The sequence below is a fragment of the Neovison vison genome, chromosome 7 (genome assembly GCF_020171115.1).
Source record: "Neovison vison isolate M4711 chromosome 7, ASM_NN_V1, whole genome shotgun sequence".
NCBI classification, from domain to species: domain Eukaryota; kingdom Metazoa; phylum Chordata; class Mammalia; order Carnivora; family Mustelidae; genus Neogale; species Neogale vison.
In genome coordinates this window covers 162,445,332-162,466,138 of record NC_058097.1, presented here as the reverse complement: position 1 = coordinate 162,466,138, position 20,807 = coordinate 162,445,332, and the positions used below count along the sequence as shown (strand labels likewise).

Sequence of the window (20,807 nt, the reverse complement as noted above, 5' to 3'; positions counted from 1 at the left end):
ATCACTTGCATGTAACACCCAGTGCTCCCCTAATGCCCATCACCCAATTGCCCCATCCCCTCATCCACCTTCCCTCCAAGAGGTAAGAACTTTTCAATTAGCCATAATCGCGCCTCGGATAAACCTCATTGGCTACGATACTGCCACTACGCAAAGCGTGAGGTAAGAACTTTTAACATCTAACTTTTAGAGTCTATCGTATTTTTTTTTCTCAAGCCAGTAGTAATGATAATTTGATGTCACAAAAAGAGGCAATATGCAAATAATACCACCCAATAAACTCATGTCTCTGCTCAAGCTCAATCATTCTTTGTATCAGAGTACTCCCTGGTCTTATGTCAAGTCGGGGAAGACTAGGAAGGCACAGCAAGAGTATCACTCAGGGGTACACTCAAACATAAATCTGTGTACTCTTAGTTTACTCCCTGATTACCATTCAAAACAGGGAAAGGACTTCTCCTTTTCAAAACAAACACACTGCGTTGCTCCACAGTCTCCTACTTTGATTCAAGCTTTTCTAATAATTAAGTATACTATACATTCAGTTAGCTATTGAGAATTGAGAGGTACAGGTCAAATTACAGGTTTTTCAGCTGAGATGTAGAATTGTCTCATTAATTCCTGGCCTACAACCAGATAGATGCACACTCCAATGAGATTATATAAAACAACACTGAAGAAGGCAGACGACAAAAAGGACAGGAATCTCAAGGTTTATTAATAGTTCGTAAGAGAATGACTGAAGTCAGATTTGGGAATCATTACAAGAGACTGTCAAAAGTTATGGTCACAGAATTAAGCCATGTGTTAAGAGTCTGACTTTTAGACAACCAACACAAACGACCTTGATAAGGTCTGGATCATCTTGTGTGGTTGTGGGCATGTGTAAGAAGCTGTACAAACGTGTTGGCTATCTGATGCCTAGATTCACAGAGCTATTCTCTCGAGAAACTGAGTGAGATGACACCATTAGCCCTCTTGAATCTCAGCAGTACAAACAGGGTCCAGGCACTGGTATCAATCTCTAGTAAATTATGAGACACGGAATTGAGAAGCTGGTTCCCTAGTACATTACTTAGGGAACACAGTTCCTACCAAATTTTTAGACTGAATTACAGAGCAGTTATAGAGATGAAGGATGAACTGAGGAACAGGTTAAAGGCAAGTCTCTTCAGTGTAGGGGTGAAAAGCCTACACAGGTGAAAGCCTAGGCAGTTTTGGAAAATGAAGACTTGCCTATTTTTCCCCAGGGAAAGTCCGTTCTGAGGAAGTGAGCTTTGAGCTCTAAATACATGCTCTGTTTGTCCATAGAGAGGGATGGGTCCAGCAGTCAGTCCCAGGATACAAGTTTAGCCATTTTTTAACCATAGCTACTAACCCTGAAAATTCAGAGATGGGTAATTTAATTGTCAGCTAACCCAAGAAAGCATTATCCCACAAAATTCCTGGAAATTCTTCACCAGAGAACCTTAATCTGAAACGTCCGCAAAAAGCATCCACTATCATAATCTAATATGGACACCATACTCCCTGCAGGACATTTGTTCAGCAGCTGTTTATCCTCAAAGATCCATTTTAATGCAATCAAACTCATCACAGTCATTGAGCAGGCCTCAGAAGAGCATATAATGACTAACACAGGGTAGAAAGTAAAAGTGCCATAAAAGAGGCAAAGAAAAGGTGTTAAGGAGATTCCTTGGAAACCAAGGAAGGAGGAAAGCAGGGTGTTAGTCTTAAAGTGAGAAGACCTGGTCCAGGGAGAGAGAACAACTATGATGGTGGCGGGGGGGGGGGGGTTATGGGGGGGTGAACAGGATGTATAGAAGCAGATAAATAGAGGGAATAGCAAATAGTTAAACTTGACTGGAGCTTCAGATAAATAGGTTAAGACTGATGTATTTTGGTGTTGTAAAGCAATGGCCCTCTTTATTAAAATTTCAAATTCTGTATGAGATGAAGAGTAATTAAACTCTTCAGGTGGGTAATACAGTGGCTATTCAAATAGTGTGACTCTTCTTACTTGTGGTTTTTCTTCCTTTAGATTCCTTTTATCTTAGCTATCCTAAGATTTATAACACTTGGCTTTTTTCTCCAGACAAAGCTTGAAGAAAAGCAAGATTAAATCCTATATCACTCTTCACTCAAACAAGGTGGGCTGGAAACTATAAGTCAGCTTAATTTTCAAATGAGTTAAACTAAAAACAAAATTATCAGAAAAAGTTCAGCCACTGCCGTTTTCACCTAGAGAGCTTTCCAAGTCATTTTTTTCTTTTCTCATTCTTTGCAAGACTGTTCGTGTCTTCTGGTTTGTTTAATCATTCCAAGTAAGGGTGTGGCTTTGTTAGGAGGGAGTAACAGGGTTTCAACTCCCAGGCCAGGAATTTAGGTACTATTCTAGAGGCATTGGTAAAGGGTCCAAAAACTTACTGACTAATAACACTGTGTAATCAAGGTTTTGTTTAAGGAAGATCTGTTGTGGGAGGCTAGGAGATGGATCAGGCGGTGAAGGATATGAGAAATGGAGAGGTAAGTCGCCCAGGTGAGGAGTAAAGAAAGCACGAAACAGTGTCAGCAAAGTGATAAAGGAGAAGAGGGAGCAGAGAGGAAACGAGGCACAGACACAGACCCGAAAACCGGTACCTAGAGGATAAGATACCAGGACGCAAGGGAACACCAAGTTTTCTAGCTAAATCCATTTTTTAAAGCAACCACAAAACTAGAGGGTAGCACCAATGTGACAGAAAATAAGGGCAGAAAAACAGTAACATGAAAAAGCGCCTGGAGGGATGAGAAATTTCGTTTCGGTCAGAGCTTCAGGGACTGAGAGGTTCACTACTGGAACCATGTCGAAAACACAGTCAGGGTCATTTAAATCACAGTCAGAGAAGCTATCATCAGAATCTAGGGCTGCCTTCAAATCAAGACGCAAAAATGCAGGGCACGTGACCTCCGTTTTGGGGTACTCTGATCAAGTCAAGATGAATGCCTCATGATTCCAGATTCATAAGTCTCTCTGGTTAAAACTACTAAAGCCTAAAGGTTCCTGCAGCAAACACTACCATACATGAAAGATCTGCAGCTGTGCTGTCTAATATGGTTGCCATATAGGTCTAGATGACAGTCATATGTGGCCCTTTGTATTTTAGTTAAATTAATTAAATCAAATTTAAATTTGGTTCCTTAAACATCCCAGACACACTGCAAGTCATCAATAGCCACATGTAGCAAGGGGCTACCATACTGGACAGTGCAGAAAGAAAACATTCCCATCGTCACAGAAATTTCTTTTTTCTTTTTTTTTTTTTTTTGTCACAGAAATTTCTATTGTACGGCACTGACCCAGAAACTTGAGTTTCAAAAGGGATAGTGGTTGTAAATGCTTCATATACTCCTTACCCAAAGTACACTTAGAAACTTATTACTGAGAAGCTACAGCTTCTAAAAGAATTACTTCTAGCCTTACCTCTTTCAAGGAGATGTTGCATAATACCATGAATTACTTTATTCTCCAAGTTTCTAAATCTTTTGAAGCATATGACTTTCTTTTAATGAGAGCTAAGTAATTATATCAAATCTGTAAACAATTTACTTTTAAATGAACATTCCTCAGAGTTAATTTTCTTTGGACTGTGGTTCTATTTCAACATCAATCATCTTAAACCAGCAGGATAAAAGTGACCTTTACTCACTGTATCAAGTGTTTCTTTAACTTCAAGTGTACTGCTTTTACATCAGTGTGATTTTTGAAAGATTAAAAAGCAATCGTTTTCATCATTCTTTTTTAAACCAAACAGTATTCTCAAGATGATACTTCCTATGGTTAAGAAATACATCATATTTTCAGTTCCTATCATTGCTGACTTCCCCATATCCTGCTTCCATTAAAAAAACAAAAAACCGGGGCGCCTGGGTGGCTCAGTGGGTTAAGCCGCTGCCTTCGGCTCAGGTCATGATCTCAGGGTCCTGGGATCGAGTCCCACATCAGGCTCTCTGCTCAGCAGGGAGCCTGCTTCCTCCTCTCTCTCTCTGCCTGCCTCTCTGCCTACTTGTGATCTCTGTCAAATAAATAAATAAAATCTTAAAAAAAAAAAAAAAAAAAAACCAAAAAGCCCCGCAAAACCCATAACTGTCATGTTTAGGTCCTCAGCAAGCTCTGCATTCCTGGGACTCTACTTTTTATACATCGGTCTTTTCCTATTTTATATACCATTTCACTCAATTTCTCTTTTATTAAAAAAAGGTGTTCATCTACTTGAATATATTATAAAAATTCAAATTAAAAAATCACACAAGAATCTGGAACATTATAATTATTTGATCCTATTTCCTATATAAACCTTAATACTTAAGTCAACAGACAAATCCATATGATCCAATCCTGCCATCTGCTGTTTCAAATGTGCAACTACACAGCTTGAGCTCACGAAGTACACACGTGCCCAGTAACAACAGTGGTTTAACAGAAAGTTTAAACTACTTCCAAGTCTGTTAACATAGTCAGATGAGTGACAAAGAGAAGTTGGTAACTCGCACAGGAGATCACTATGTTTCCTGGCTATTAAAAAACAAAGCACTGAATCCTTTGCGATGAGGGTATATGGGTATATTTATATTCAGAAAATGCCAGGCCCTGCATTGTCCCAGTTGCTGATGCCTTTCATGTGCAGGATTAGCACGGGTCAGTTCCAAGGCGATCCTCAAGTGACTACAGCATGTGTGAGCCGTCTCAGTCCTCCAGCAAGAGCAGGGTTTGGAAGAGTTTTGCTGCCTTGGAAGATGAGCCCTGAGAACGCTGCTCCTGGTCTAACTAACTCGTCAGTACTCTGCTGACCATCTTCCAACACAGCGCACCAGATGGGTACGATTGCCTCCATACTGGCCACGGATACTGATTTTAAAGCTTTCCCATTGCCCTGTCCTAGATTGACCCTATCTTCCTTAAACTGCCTCCCTGACTTCTTAAGGCCTCAGCAGGCCTTGTACCCAATGTACTTCACCTTCTGGAGAAGGTAGGCTAGCTTCCTTTTAAGAATCAGTCTCTCTGGGGCGCCTGGGTGGCTCAGTGGTTTAAGCCTCTGCCTTCGGCTCAGGTCATGATCTCAGGGTCCTGGGATCGAGCCCCGCATCGGGCTCTCTGCTTAGCAGGGAGCCTGCTTCCCCCTCTCTCTCTGCCTGCCTCTCTGCCTACTTGTGATCTCTCTCTGTCTATCAAATAAATAAATAAAAATCTTAAAAAAAAAAAATTTAAAAAAAGAATCAGTCTCTCTATCACGCCTTATTACGACCCACGCTGTCCTACGTCTAAAGTACTTCAACTTGTTCCTTTCTGCTTTTAGCTATTTCAGACTTCATTCAACAGAGACAAAATGGATGTACTTGACACAAGTTTCTTTAAAAGACGGGGGACCTTACCTTGAAATGCTAAAGTCTTGGTGTGGCCTCTTGCCATTACTGCGTTCCCACCTTGAAGAAGGCTGTTCTGCGGGAGGCAGACCTGAGGTTGCAGAGCCCCTCCTCAGCTGTGGAGCCGGTAAGCCGTTCCTACTGTTTAGTCCCTGTTGAATAATTTAACAATGGTTAAGACTGTCACCCCTTCAGATACGCTGTACCTGTATTCGTAAAGACGACATGTAAAAATATCAATACAAAGTCTATCTTTAACATGTACAAGAGAAATAAAACATTTTACGCTGAAAATACCTCAAATTTACTCCAAATTTCACATTCTACACTGTTGTTCTATTTAGTGTTCCTCCCACCAAAAAATGATTTCTGAACTCCCTACAATTTAACAAGATCTTTATTCTTTTATACACTTTACTCCCTCATTTCATGAGAAATAAGTACTTGACAGTTTCAAAGGCTAATATGAAAGATTTACCCTGAAAATCAACTACAGAGTTCAAGCTTAGGATCAGGGACTATAAGACCTATATACTAAACCTTTTTTATTTTCAGTATAAGGCTAATGTACATAGGGTTAACCTGGAGAAACTGAAAGATTCAGAGCTATCTTTCCAATTAGTAATTAAACTCAGAACACCATCAGCATTAATATTTTGCCTTAATTTTTAAAAATATTCTAAACTGGTCCAAATATCGATTAACCAATGTATTCTTTTTTATTTATTTATTTTTTTAACCACTGAATAGGTGTTTTACTGAGATTTACATAAAACAGTCTTGACTTCTTCTGAATTTCCCCCACTAGCAAACACTGAAACCATCTCAGAGATAAACATCTCCTATGTTTAAGTTTCCCAAGCATGTCGATTTTGTAAAGGTTCATAGTGAGTTAGACTCACAGTGAAAACGTCCTTTGTGGAACATAATCCTTTCTGGCTATAATTTAGGTCCATACAGTCTCTTAACACATACATAAGACATTTACATTAAATTATCTTTTATGACTCCCCTTTCCTTACTAATTATCTTTTCATAAATGGCTATTGTTCTTTTCTGGAGTAGTATCAGGCTTTTTCTATTCTTTCCCAAAAGCAGAGACAAATTTAATGTGAAATTCAAGAAAGAAACTTAAAGAACACAAAGAAAAGAAATAAGGGTTACTTCCTGGTTCTTCTAGGACTACTTCTATCAGTAGATTCCAGTACCAAAAACAAGCCTGATTAACTAGAATGTTCAGGAAATGAGGCACTTAGGCATACTGTTTCATTGATATTGTTTAAAATGTTTCTAAAATGTACCAGTACACTTTTTTTAAACACAGTAAACATAGTGACAAACATAATATTGATAATAGTAAGATTTTTCTAAAATTTTTAAGAATTACTATTTTTGTGTCACGTATACTGCAATTGAAAAGAGAAAAAACCTATTGAAAACATCAAATGTCAATAGAAAATACAAAGAACAACTTACCAAGTGAAAACTAACTCAAGAATATATTAGCATTATTTTGTTGATGAATTTATTACTGTCACTTTTAGATACTTGTGATTAACCTATTTCTCACACGCAGAGTGCTAAAAAGAATGCCTAACTAAGTACCATTGTTAATTGGATTTAGAATAAGGCAAGTGCTACTGTATATATTTCTTATAAATAAGAGCATCACATAATCACCTGTTGTCTAGATTTGTGATCAGTAATTATCAAACTTTAGCCCTAACTGGACTTAATTTTTCAACATTTCTACATCCTAATGCTGCAAACACAATGAAATTAACTGATCAAAATCCTTTCAAAATGATATTTAACTTTTTTAAAGTTCTATATACATTATTACAAGGAACAAAATTAACTGATTTGAATTTTATCTTCTCTTGATTGGTTTCTTTACCTGTAGAATAAATAAATCTAGAATAATCTTTAAAATGTTCTTATTAAGTTTATTATTTGTTATTGATAAAGATATTGATTAGTCAAATAAAGCAATTTTAATTGCACTCTGAAGAAGCATAATGTAAACCTACTTAGAATAGTATTTATTATTTCTTAAAGAAAATCCTGTTTTGGAGCATTGATATTAAAAAAAAATTAACACCATATTTAATGATGGAAAAATCAATGTCTATTAGGCTAGACCAATCTCTAGTGCGTGTAAAGGGGGCAAAACAGAGATCCAAAAAAAAGTGAAAGTTTAAAATAATGCTATGTAATTCATAAAACAAATATTATAATGATCAATTCTTTGTGGTTCAATAAGAATATTCCTGGATTCTAAATCATACAACAGATTAATGACATGATAGGACCACTAGTTTGTTATACAAGCCTGGACTTAAATTTGTGTTGTTTTATATTTAAAAACAATAACAACAATGATAAATAGTTGTGCTGATGAAATTTTAACTGCTGGTTCTACAAAGTTATTTAGAATAAAAGCTGAACACTCATTTAAAATGATTTGAGATTTACAACCACCCCCAAAGTCCCAAGCAGCTCAAAATACTGTACAGAAAAGCTGATCCTTGAAACTGTATTTCATCTGAGCTATAAAGGAGCAGTTTTAATTTGAAAATATTAAATGTGGTAATTAGGGCTGGCTGATTACTGGATCTTGACCTTGTAAAGTTTTCGTTCTCCTTTCTCAGTTGGGTCCTCTATTTCTGAGCAGGGGTAAAATCCAGGAAATGGTGTGAGAGGGTTAATCTTTGGCCTGCAGGAACCTGAGAAAGCACCCATCAAGCTACTGATGCTCCGCAGGGAGGAGATCACTTGTGGGGGAAGGGTCGGATCCACCAGAAGATCTGACACCATATTGCGAGCCTCATTTAGCACGGAAAGATCAACTCCACTGCCACCTGCAGAATTCTAGGAAAGAAAAGAAAAAAGTAGTATTATAGATTTGTATGAAAACGCTCTAACATTTAAGAAACGCTGTCTTTTAAATCTATGTACATATACAAGGTACACCCACAGCGGTTCTTTCAGGTAACCTGACACATTTCAGAGGCAGCCAAGTGTAGGGACAAGGCTCTGGTGCAAAGACCTCAGCATCTGAAATCCACACTTTAACCCTAATTGTGTGATTTTGAGCAAGTTATTTAACATCTGAACCTTTTAGTTTCTTTACAGTAAAATGGAGATGACAACCATCACCTCTAAGGGCCAGCATGAGACTAGTCTGAGACTACATGTAAAACACGAGGGAATATATTTCAAGTGCAGTAAACCACAGCATAACCATCAATACTATGGAAAACAAGAAGATAAAAATACAGGGGAAAAGGTGTCAGAGTTTGAAGGAGATAGTGTTTAACTTTGAACTGAATGGTCACCAACAACTTCATGGAAGGGGTAACGTCACTTGGCCTTAAAGAGTAGACAGGAAAGCTTTTTTTTTTTTTTTTTAAAGATTTTATTATTTATTTGACAGACAGAGATCACAAGTAGGCAGAGAAGCAGGCAGAGAGAGAGGAAGGAAGCAGGCTCCCCGCTGAGCAGAGAGCCCGATGCGCGGCTCAATCCCAGGACCCCGGGATCATGACCTGAGCCAAAGGCAGAGGCTTTAACCCACTGAGCCACCCAGGCGCCTCAGGAAAGATATCTTTTAAATTTAGAATAAATATTTCATTGATGTATACATATGGTATGATTTTTACTTCTTGAAAATACATATATATGATGTTTAACTCAATTACCCATAGAAATGAGCACATGGATAATCAACAGTGAATTAAATGCACTTTTGTTGCTTTTATTGTACCTTAAACCTACATTTGAGTTATCTGAAATTCTTAATTATCAAATGTATTTAATGAATTCACCATAAAACTGTTTATTAAGTATCCTCAACACATTTCAGAACTAAGAAATGTTATGAAAGTTAGAACAATAATTAGCTAAATAATGTCTTTGCTCTTTGGGGATTTTTTTTTCTTGTAAAGTATTATTTTGTCTTAGCTTTTATTTGAAAACATTCCCTATTACTAGAGGATAGCCCAGCTGTTGCTAATCTTTGTAAATAAATACTTCGCTATATATGTCACTATAGATAATTACGCATACTTCAAACAAACAGCTTCCCATAAAACTGAATTGCTGAACCACAGCAAATGAACAAGTTACAATTTGTTCACTACTATAAAACTGCCCTCCTGTATGTTGGTTAAGTCTTCACCTCCACAAATAGTACTATAATAGCATCTGTTTTCCCACATCCAAATGAGAATCTGTTGATATTTATAAGCGGGTATTCCTCTATAGATCATGTGTCATTTCTCTCTAGTTGCTTTTAAGTTATTTTCTTTGGTCTTTAGTTTTCAAATGTTTAAATATGACATGGCTTGCAGATTTATTAGGGGTTTTCATCTTTGGGATTCACTCAGCTTCTCAAATTTGTAGGATTACTTTTTTGTGTGTGTGTGCAAAATTTGGCCATGTTTTCAGCCACTGTTTTTTCAAATAATCTTTTAAACTCACTCTCTCCTTCTCAGACACTGATACAAATTTGGGATCTTTTGTTATTGTCCAATACATCCCTGTTATATTGTTTCCATCTATTTCCTCTCTGTTGTTCAAATCAGGTAAATTCTGTTGCTCTATCCTCAAGCTCACAAATTCCATCCTCTCTCGTCCCACTCTCCTAAGCCCATTCAGCAAATTTTTCATTTCTGTTACTATATTTTTGAGTTCCAAAGTTTTCATTTCTTTCTTTTTTATAACTTTTACAGATCTACCTCAGAGATGTTGCAGGTTTGGTTCCAGACCACTGCAATAGAGCAAACAGTGCAATAAAGTCAGTCAAATAAATTCTCTGGTTTCCTAGTGCATATAAAAGTTATGTTTACAATATACTATAGTCTATTATGTGTGCAATGGCATTATGTCTTAAAAAAATAATGTACATACCTTAATTTTTTTTTAAGATTTTATTTATTTATTTGACAGAGAGAGACACAGCAAGAGAGGGAACACAAGCAGGGGAGTGGGAGAGGGAGAAGCAAGCCTCCTGCAGAGCAGGGAGCCCCTCTGGGATCATGACCTGAGCCAAAGGCAGCAGCTTAACAACTGAGCCACCCAGGTGCCCCAATATACCTTAATTTAAAAATACTTCATTTAGCCACCGGGGTGGCTCAGTCAGTTAAGTATCTGACTCTTGATTTCGGCTCAGGTCATGATCTCAGGGTTGTGAGATCGAGCCCCATGTCAGGCTGCACACCCACTGTGGAGCCTGCTTAGGAATTTCTCTCTCTCTCTCTCTCTGCCCTTCCCCTCCACTCTCTCCCTGCCTCTAAAAAAAAATACTTTATTGCTAAAAAATGCTAACGATCATCTGAGTTTTCAGCAAGTCGTCATCTTTTTGCTAGTGGAGGGTCTCGAATGTGATGCTGATGGCTGCAGACGGATCCAATCAAGGGCTGGGGCGGCTGTGGCAATTTCTTAAAATAAATGAAGTTAGCTGCATTCGGCTGACTCTTCCTTTCACAGTTTCTCTGTCGCTTGTGATGCGGTCTGATAGCATTTTACCCACAGGAGAACTTCTTTTAAACTTGGATTCAATCCTCTCAAAACCTGCGACTGCTTTATCAAGTTTATATTATATCCTAAATTCTTTGCCGTCGTTTCAACCGTCCTCACAGCATCTTCAGGAGCAGATTCTATCTCCTGAAACCTCTTTCCTTTGTTCCTTCGTAAGAAGCAACCCCTCGTACGTTCAGGTTTTACCACGAGATGGCAGCCATTCAGTCAACCTCAGGCCCCACTTCTAAGTGTACTTCTCTTGCTGTTCCTACCACACGTGTAGTTACTTTCTTCACTTAAATCTCGAGCCCCTCAAAGTCATCCACAAAGGTGGGAATCAACTTCTCTCAAACTGTGTTAATGCTGGTATTTCGACCTCTTGAACTGTGAATCCTTTTCAGAAGGTTTTCAATTTTCTTTGCCCAGATCCAACCAAGGAATCACTATCTGGGGCAGGAACAGCCTTACAAAATGTCTTTCTTAAATAATGAGACTTGGAAGTCAAAATTATTCCTTGCTCCATGGGCTGCAGAATGAGGCTATGTTAACAGGCACGAAAATACTAATCTTGTTGTACATCTCCATCAGAGTTCTTGGGTGTTCAGGTGCATTGTCAATGAGCACTAATATCTCAATCTTTTTTTTTTTTTCCCCTGAGGAGGTCTTGAAGGTGGGCTTAAAATGTTCAGTAAACCATTGAAAACATGTGCTTTGTTGTTCCATTGACAGAGCACAAAATACGTTTAACATAATTCTTAAGGACCCTAGGATTTTCAGAACAGTAAATGAGCACTGGCTTCAATGTCAAGTCACCAGCTGCATTAGCCCCAGTGAGAGAACTCAGTCTAACCTTTGAAGCCAGGCACTGACTTCTCCTCTCTGGCCATGGAAGTTCTGGGTGCCCTGTTCTCCCAATAGAAGGCTGCCTTACGTACCTTGAAAATCTGTCATTCAGTGTAACCACCTTCAGAAGTATCTTAGCTTAGATCTTCTGGATAACTGGCTGCAGCTTCTACATCAGCACTCATTTGCACTTTGATGTTTTGGAGATGGCTTCCTTCCTTAAACCTCGTGAACCCACCTCTGCCGGCTTCAGACTACTTCTGCAGCTTCCTCGTCTCTCTCAGCCTTCACAGGATTGGAGAGAGTTAGGACCGTGCTCCAGACCAGGCTTTGGCTGAAAGGAATGTTGTGGCTGGTTTGACCCTCTACCCAGAACATTACAACTTTCTCCCTATCAGAAAAGCAGCTGTCTCACTTTCTTATCATTCACTTGCTCACTGAAATAGCACTTTTACATTTCCTTCAAGAACTTTTCCTTTGGGGGCACCTGAGTGGCTCAGTGGGTTAAAGCCTCTGTCTTCAGCTCAGGTCATGATCCCAGGGTCCTGGGATCAAGCCCCACATGGGGCTCTCTGCTCAGCAGGAAGCCTGCTTCCTCTCTCTCTCTCTCTGCCTGCCTACCTGTGATCTCTGTGAAATAAGTAAATAAAATCTTTTAAAAAATAATATTTAGAAGTAAATTAGAAATTAAAAATCACAACACTGGGGCACCTGGGTGGCTCAGTCATTAAGCATCTGCCTTCAGCTCAGGGTCCTGGGAATGAACCCCGTACTGGGCAGTGGGAATCCTGCTTCTCCCTCTCCCACTGTCTCTCACTGTCAAATAAATACAAAAATAAATAAATCTTTAAAAAAAAAAAAGAAGAAGAACTTTTCCTTTGCATTCACAACTTCAACGTCTGATGCAAGAGGCCTAGCTTTGGACCTATCTTAGCTTTCCAGGCACCCTCCTCTCAAGGCTTAATCATTTCTAGCTTTTCATTTAAAGTAAGAGACATGTGACTCTCACTTGACCACTAAGAGGCTCTTGAAGGGTTATTAACTGACAGAATTTCAATATTGTTCTATCTTGGGAAATAGGGAGGCCCAAAGAGAAGGGAGAGAGATAGGGGAACAGCTGGTCAGTGGAGCAGTCAGAACACACAGTATTTATTAAGTTAACCATCGTTATGAGCATGACTCATGGCACCCCAGACCAATTACAAGAGTAACATCCAAGATAGCGGATCCCAGATCACTGTAACAAGTGTCATGATGAAAAAGTTTGAAATATTTTAACACTTACCAAAATGTGTCTGAGAAACATGAAGCAAGCAAATGTTCTTAAAACAGTAACAACAGACTTGCTTGATGCATGTTTGCTACAAACCTTCAACTTGTTAAAAACAAAACATAACAAAAAAAAACCCACCACAGCATCTGTGAGGTGCAATCAAAGGGGAGAAGTGCCTGTTTTTTTTGTTATGGTTGAGATTTTCTATTTTGTTTCCTTGTTATATGCTTGTTAGAACATTTTTATGACGGCTGCATTAGAATTTCTTATTGGGAGCACCAGGATAGCTCAGTTGGTTAAGCATCCAACTCTTGATTTCAGCTCGGGTCATGATCTCAGAGCCCACTATGAGCCTCCCTGCTCAGTGGGGAGACTGCCTGTCCCTCTCCCTCTGCTCCTCCCCTTACTCATGCTCTCTCTAAAATAAAGAAATAAAACCTTAAAAAAATTTGTCAGATTGGGGCACCTGGGTGGCTAAGAGGGCTAAAAGCTTCTGCCTTCAGCTCAGGTCATAATCCCAGGGTCCTGGGATCAAGCCCCACATGGGCTCTCTGCTCCACGGGGAGCCTGCTTCCTCCTCTCTCTCTCTGTCTGCCTCTCTGCCTACTACTTATGATCTGTCAAATAAATAAATAAAATTTGTCAGATAATCCCAAACCTGATTTATCTTGATGTTAAGCATTGACTGTTTTTTTCCTCATTCAAGTTGTGATTTTCCTGGTTCTTGGTATGAAAAGTGATTTCTTTTCTTTTATCATCAGCATTTTAGCTATTACCCTAGAAGACTCTGGGTCCTATTTAAATGTTTTGTATGGGGAGGTGGTCTTTTTGTTTAGATTTAGGACACAGGTCCTGGTCTACTTTTTCAGGCTGTGGTTCTAATGACAATTTAGCTTTCTGGGCATCCACAGTGGTATTTCAGTCTGCCTGATTGTTTTCTGGTGCCACTAGGATTCCCACTGGTCCTTTCTGGTACTTCCGTAGTGAGCAGATGGGAGGAAAAAGGAGGAATTTCCTCACACTGAGCCACCTGGTACCTCTCGGTGGGGCAAGAGAGTCTCCAGGCCACAGGCACAAAGAGCAACTTCAGGACTAGACACATGTCATGGCAGTATCCCAGTCTCTGGGTAAAGGGGGTCTCCTGCTGAGTAGGGAATAAGAATCCCTCCCTTGACCTCTTATTGTCAGTGTAGCTCCTGATCGGTTTCTCCCTGCTAGAGCAACTAGACTCACTTGGTGTTACTGGCAGGACACTCATTTTATCTTGGGGAAGGAATGAGCCCACCTGAGTCCCCTTCTGCTGGGTCACCTCTTGCTGTTAGGCAAGGGTTGTAAGAACTCCATCACTGCAGTTTTTATTACTGGGGTCCCCAACTCCTCCACCCTCCTCTTTCTATTTTTCAGTATTCTCCTGAAATTCGGCTGCCTCTTGTTATTTCCAGAGTGCATAGTTACATTTAGTGGAGAGGAGCAGGGAGAATTAAAGCTGATGATACAGGCAGAGCAAACAGTGCAGTGTGTGGTACAGAGAGGTAAAGTACAGTAAGTAGTACTACTATTAATATTAGGGAAAGTGATGAAAAAAAAATACAGATAAAGTGGCACCAGAGTTCAAACAAGATACATAAACTTTAATCTAAATGGTTAACAGAAACTTTATGGAAGGGGTAGCATTTGAGCTGAGATATTAATTTGGCAGCATTTTATTTATAAAGATCAGGGAGGAATAATTTTTACAATCAAGCTAAAAATGCATTTGGGGGAGCTCATCAAGAAAGAATGCAAATAAAGGTGCAAAACCAATAAAATAGCAAAGTACAGGGAACGTAAAATTATTAAAGTACAGGCTTCTTTTTTTTTTTTTTTTTTTTTAAAGAGCCCTGGAAAATAAGGTTGGAGAGGCATGTTGGGACTAAATTTTTGAGAACACAGGATTCCAGGCTAATGGGTATGAACAAGGGAAAATCACGGATTTTGAGCAGGGTAAAGAGAAAAAGAAGTAATGGAGGGCACTGAAATGTTGAGAAGGTGAAAAGATAATCTTTATGTTAAGAACTGACAGAGATTTGGGAAAAGAGCATTCCAGGCAGGGAGACCAGCAAGTGTGAAGACCCAGAGGGCCAGCCTGCCTCGCTTGTCTGAGGAATAACGAACTGGAGCCGAGTAACTGGAACAAAGTAGATGAAGGAGAAATTAGTACAACACGAGGTCAGAGAAGTAAACGGAAGTAGAGTGAGGGACCATATTGTGGATGATCACTTGGGTCCTTACAAGGACTTGAATTCAACTTTTATTCTGGGTGAGAGGAGTGTAGGAAGCAAGAGTGACAAACTTTTAATTTAAAATCAGAGCTTTAGTTCCTATTTCCCATTGGCTCGTATGTGGCAAATCTTGGTTTTGCCCAGAGAGCTAAGAATAGATCCTGCACTTTAAAGGATGACTGAAGAGGGGGAGGCGGGTAGGGTAGGGGGCTGTGCTACAATGCTAAATATTTTAAGAATATCTGGGTAGCCAATTAACATAGGACAATGCTAAAATATTTACTATCTGGCCCTTTATAGAAAAAAACTGTGCTAAATCCTGTCTTATACTATAGTTTCAGAGATACTTAGAATTCATTATTATATATTAATATCATATTAGCTCACATTTTTATTGAGTGCTACTATCCCCCGGGCACTTACTGTTGTTGTGGTTCTTATTACCGTAATCAGCCCTCTGAGGAAACTGGTATTATTCCCAATGTATAGGTGATGAAAGGTTCGAGTGACATAAGAGGCTTACCTTATTTTTCAGCAAGGAGGCTATATCAAATGAACTTTTCTGCCTAGAATAGTTTAGAAAAGCTGAAATAAAATAAAAATAGTAGGGCACCTCGGGGGCTCAGAGGGTTAAGCCTCTGCCTTCAGCTCAGGTCATGGTCCTGGGATCAAGCCCCACATCAGTCGCTCAGCGGAGAGCCTGCTTCCCCCACACCTCTGCCTAATTGTGATCTCTCTCTGCCAAATAAATAAATAAAATCTTTTTTTTTTTTTAATAAATAAATAAATAAATTTCAAGGCTGTTCAGAGAACGGTCAAGCAGTGAGGCCTTGAAAGAACAAGAACTCAAGAGTTAATAAATTAAAATGAATCTGCCACCCTGTGCTACTTTCCCCATCAAGGTCTCTGTTACAGACTTGTAACAGGCCTGGGGAAGAGAGGCTGCGGGACAGAGAGCAGTTAAGAGGCCAGGAATCAGGAGTGGAGCTTTCTGTAGTCACAGGAGGCTGGAAGACTGAAACATCAGGGTTCGCAAGACAGGCAGGATCTCAGAGAGGAGAAAAAGCAGCAAGCTTGACTTCAGAACTGCTTTCCCCTGAAGGCATTTGCCAATTTGCAAACAGCAGCTGAGATGGAGAAAGCAGGCAAAAATTGTCAAACAGATTTCTATTTTAAAAGTAAAACAGAGCTTCCAGCAGTCTCAAGGCTGGAGGGAACAACAGAAGAAGGAGTTCCTAGAAAGCACCACTAACCCAACTGTTACAAGAACAGACAGAAAACTGAACATGCCTAAAATTACTGAAGAAACTGAATCCATAATTTAACATTTGTTCATAAAAAAAGCTCCAAACTGAGATGGCTTCACCACAGCATTCTTTCAAACATTAAAGAAAGAATACCAATCTTACCAAATGTTTCTTGATAACAGAGAGTGAATAGCTCACTTTATTTTATGAGACCATTATAAGCTTTATGCCAAAAACATGCCAAGAACATTATGAAAAACAAGAATTATAGGCCAATTTTCTCATAAACATGGATTCAAAATTCCAAAACAAAAAATGAAATCCAGGGCGCCTGGGTGGCTCAGTGGGTTAAGCCGCTGCCTTCGGCTCAGGTCATGATCTCAGGATCCTGGGATCGAGTCCCGCATCGGGCTCTCTGCTCAGCAGGGAGCCTGCTTCCCTCTCTCTCTCTGCCTGCCTCTCTGTCTACTTGTGATTTCTCTCTGTCAAATAAATAAATAAAATCTTTTAAATAAATAAATAAATAAAAAATGAAATCCAGTGGTGTGTGTGTGTGTGTATACACACACACGTATCTATGTATATTTTTAAATATTTTTAAATTTTTAATATTTTAATAAAAATAATATTTTTTAAATATCTTGATCAAATTTACTTTATTCTGGGAATATGGGAATGATTTAACACAGGCACGGAGTTAAACAATATAATTCACCACATTAATAGAATAAACAGAAAAAAATAAATCTAGGAATAATCTCCATAGATGCAGAAAAAGGATTTGATAAAAATTCTACACCCGGGCGCCTGGGTGGCTCAGTGGGTTAAGCCGCTGCCTTCGGCTCAGGTCATGATCTCAGGGTCCTGGGATCGAGTCCCGCATTGGCCTCTCTGCTCAGCAGGGAGCCTGCTTCCCTCTCTCTCTCTGCCTGCCTCTCCATCTACTTGTGATTTCTCTCTGTCAAATAAATAAATAAAAATCTTTAAAAAAAAAATTCTACACCCATTCATGACTAAAAAGAAAAATAAAGGTCTTTAGTAAACTAGGATTAGAATGGAACTTCCTTAATTTTTTAACTTCCTTAATCTGATCAAAGGTATCCAGAGAAAGCATTGGTGATATCTTCATCAAAAGACATCATGATAAATCAGACTAGGAAAGGACTTATTTTAAAAAACACACACACATTTTGGGGTGCCTGGGTGGCTCAGTTGGTAAAGCATAGGCATTCGGTGCAGGTCATGATCCTGGAGTAGGGGATGGAGATCTACACTCAGCAGAGAGCTGCTTCTCCCTCTCTGACTGCCCTTCTCCACTCATGCTCTCTCTCGCAAATAAATCTTTTTTTTTTTTTTTAAGATTTTATTTATTTATTTGACAGACAGAGATCACAAGTAGGCAGAGAGAGGGGGAAGCAGGCTCCTGGCCAAGCAAAAAGCCCGAGGTAGGGCTCAATCCCAGGACCCTGAGATCATGACCTGAGCAGAAGGCAGGTTTAACCCACTGAACCACCCAGGTGGCCCTCAAATAAATAAAATCTTAGGAAAAAAACCCACCCATTTTAGCTACATTCTATATATATATACACACACACATATATATACGCTTTTATACATATATACACTTTTATGTATCTGTATGTATACATGTACATACATATATAGTGTATATATAAACAAACTACATAAACAAATCCTACTGATCACCAAGTAAATCAGTATAAAGACCCCACCCAAGAATAGCTGGGTAGCCAATTAACATATGAAAAGATCCTCAACCTGATGAGTCATCAGTGAAATGCAAGTATTAAAAGCACTATGATACACTGTTGCACAGCTAGCAGAAGGATTTAAAAGAGACCCTACCAAGTGTTCACAAGGATGTGGAGCAACTGGAACTCTCAAAGGCTGATGATGGGTAAAACTGATATATAAGTGCTTGGAAAACTGAGAGCTAACTACTGGGACTCCACATATGCATGCAAACCCAATGACCCAGCGATCCACTCTAAGATATACACCCAACAAAAGACACCCAGAGTGCCAGCAGCACTACTGAAAATAGCTGGGAAGGGGTTCAAGACAGGCCCTCCCAGAATGTGCCACTTTGGCATTTGTCTTATTTTGAGCTGAAAGCACTTGAGATCCTGCGGCCTTAAGAAAAACTTTTGCCCCTCCTTTAAGTACACGGAAGAATCTAAATTGAGGGTCTTTCCCCGAATAAAGGTTATTAGCAGAGACAAAAAATTTTTAAGGATATTACATAATCTCTATACCCAACGTGGGGCTCGAAACTACAACCCTGAGATCCAGGGTCATATGCTCTACCAGCCAGGCACCCCAGCAGAGATCAATTCTATCTGAGTGAACCACCTGTATGGCAGGGCAAACATCTAATCTGTTCTTCTAACCAACCTAGGAATTACATTCCTTTCCTCTGAAGTCCCAGATCCCTGCCCCTTTTTTTCCTTAGCTGAGAATGACATATATACCTTATTTTCCCAGGCTGTCTTTGGAATTTTCACGTTTATGTGGATTGCCTATAAGGATGCCTATTAAATCTCATTTTCTCCTGTTAATCTGTCTTATATCAGTTTGATTCTTAGTCCAATTACAGGACGTTTAAGGGGATAGAAATTCTTGCTTCCTGACAGCCAGAAAGCACTTTTTTCAAAAATTGGGATAGAGACAACTAACTAAATAAATCTAATAAAGAGAGTAATGTTTCTGTAAATATAAAGAACAGAGATTTGGTATTTATTAATGTGTATCTATTAGTGTGGAAACCTAGCATATTATATATAACATAGTTTACAATTAATTTTATAAATATTTACATTAATAATTTTTTATTTTGTTAATATTTATGTTTATTTCTTATGTATATTTCTACATAATTTATAATATAACATTTTTGTAGACTAGAATGCATACACATTTCAATACAATGGGAAAATGGGAAAAGATCTGTAAAGATATACATCAAAAGTTAACATAATTAACATGGTTACTGCTTGTATTTAGGAGTGATTCTTCTTTTTTCTCTTATGCTTCTATTTTTAATTCTTCTGATATTTATATTACTTAAGTTATCAAAAAAGTTTAAAAGAATATATTTTATAATTCCATTTATATATATAAAGTTCATAAATAAGCAAAAGCAGAAGAAAAATTAAATTTCCTTACTACCTAAGCCCATTGACAAATCCTTGAAAGGCAAAGTGACATTCTTCTAGGGCTCAACTGACTCGATGTTAATACTTTGCTAATGGCGAAAGGCAATCCTAGCCTACCCTCTATCCCTCCCACCCCCCAGCATCCTGTAAGTCTACTTTAATGTATAAAAATTCCTTAGAAATTTCCTTTATCTCTAAACCCCCCAGCATATATCGCACCAATATACATTTGAAGGGTCTCATGACTAAGGTTTTATTAGATGATAATCCATGATCTTTTCCTAACAACAGCTAGCCCCCTCAGGGTCCTGGAAACCTTGCTTTCAAAATTCCTTAGAGACTTAGACTACCCCTAACCCCTCCCAACCTGGAAGTATACAGTGGGCCACTCCTCCCAACCCCAGTATAGTTCTTTCTGCCCACAGGCCCTATCCCCATGCTTTATAATAAAATCACCTTTTTGCACCAAAGATGTCTCAAGAATTCTTTATTGGCCTTCTGCTTTCAACCCTAACATCTTTCCTACATCAGTCAGGAGAGACATCATCCTTGGGGATACAGTCAATAACGAGAATGGTACATAAGTGAGGTTTCTGGAATGCTGGTAAAGTTCTATTTCTTGAAATGGATATTAGTTATGTGGAATGTTTAGTTTGTGAAAATTCATGAAGTTGTGCACTTTTTTGTATGTATAATTTAATTGAAATTTTACCGAAAACCAAAAACAAACAAAAAAACCCAAACACTGTGTTTTTGTTTCCCTAGTAAAATATTCTGCCAAATGTTTTGCTTCTTTTCATATATGGCCTTTAATCTATTTCCCTCCTCTGTGAATCAGTTGCCCACAATCAGAAAAAAAAAAAAATCTCATGCTTAGTATAGAATTATTCATTTATTCTGAACCCAGATTATACTACCAACATTCAAAAAAATAACTCTTACACAAGTATCGTTTCTTATCATTTTCTTCTTCCCCTCATGATTAAAATATATATATTTTTAAAAATTACCTAGAAGACAGTTCTTTTAGTTCAGTTAAAGAAAATCTTATGACACAGAAATCTCATGAATATAACCTGCA

The 20,807-nt window shown here is 38.7% G+C and overlaps 1 protein-coding gene and 1 pseudogene across 1 annotated transcript in view; both read right to left on the bottom strand.

Annotated features, from left to right (window-relative positions):
• PDE3B (phosphodiesterase 3B) overlaps positions 1-20,807 on the bottom strand; it is a 184,194-nt gene that overhangs the window by 46,156 nt on the left and 117,231 nt on the right. The window contains exons 3-4 of the mRNA XM_044258887.1: positions 8,026-8,274; positions 5,413-5,555 (exon numbers count right to left, since the gene is read on the bottom strand). Coding sequence (XP_044114822.1) covers positions 5,413-5,555; positions 8,026-8,274 — 392 coding nt within the window. The remainder of the gene's footprint in view (positions 1-5,412; positions 5,556-8,025; positions 8,275-20,807) is intronic.
• Positions 75-158, bottom strand: LOC122914749 (annotated as a pseudogene).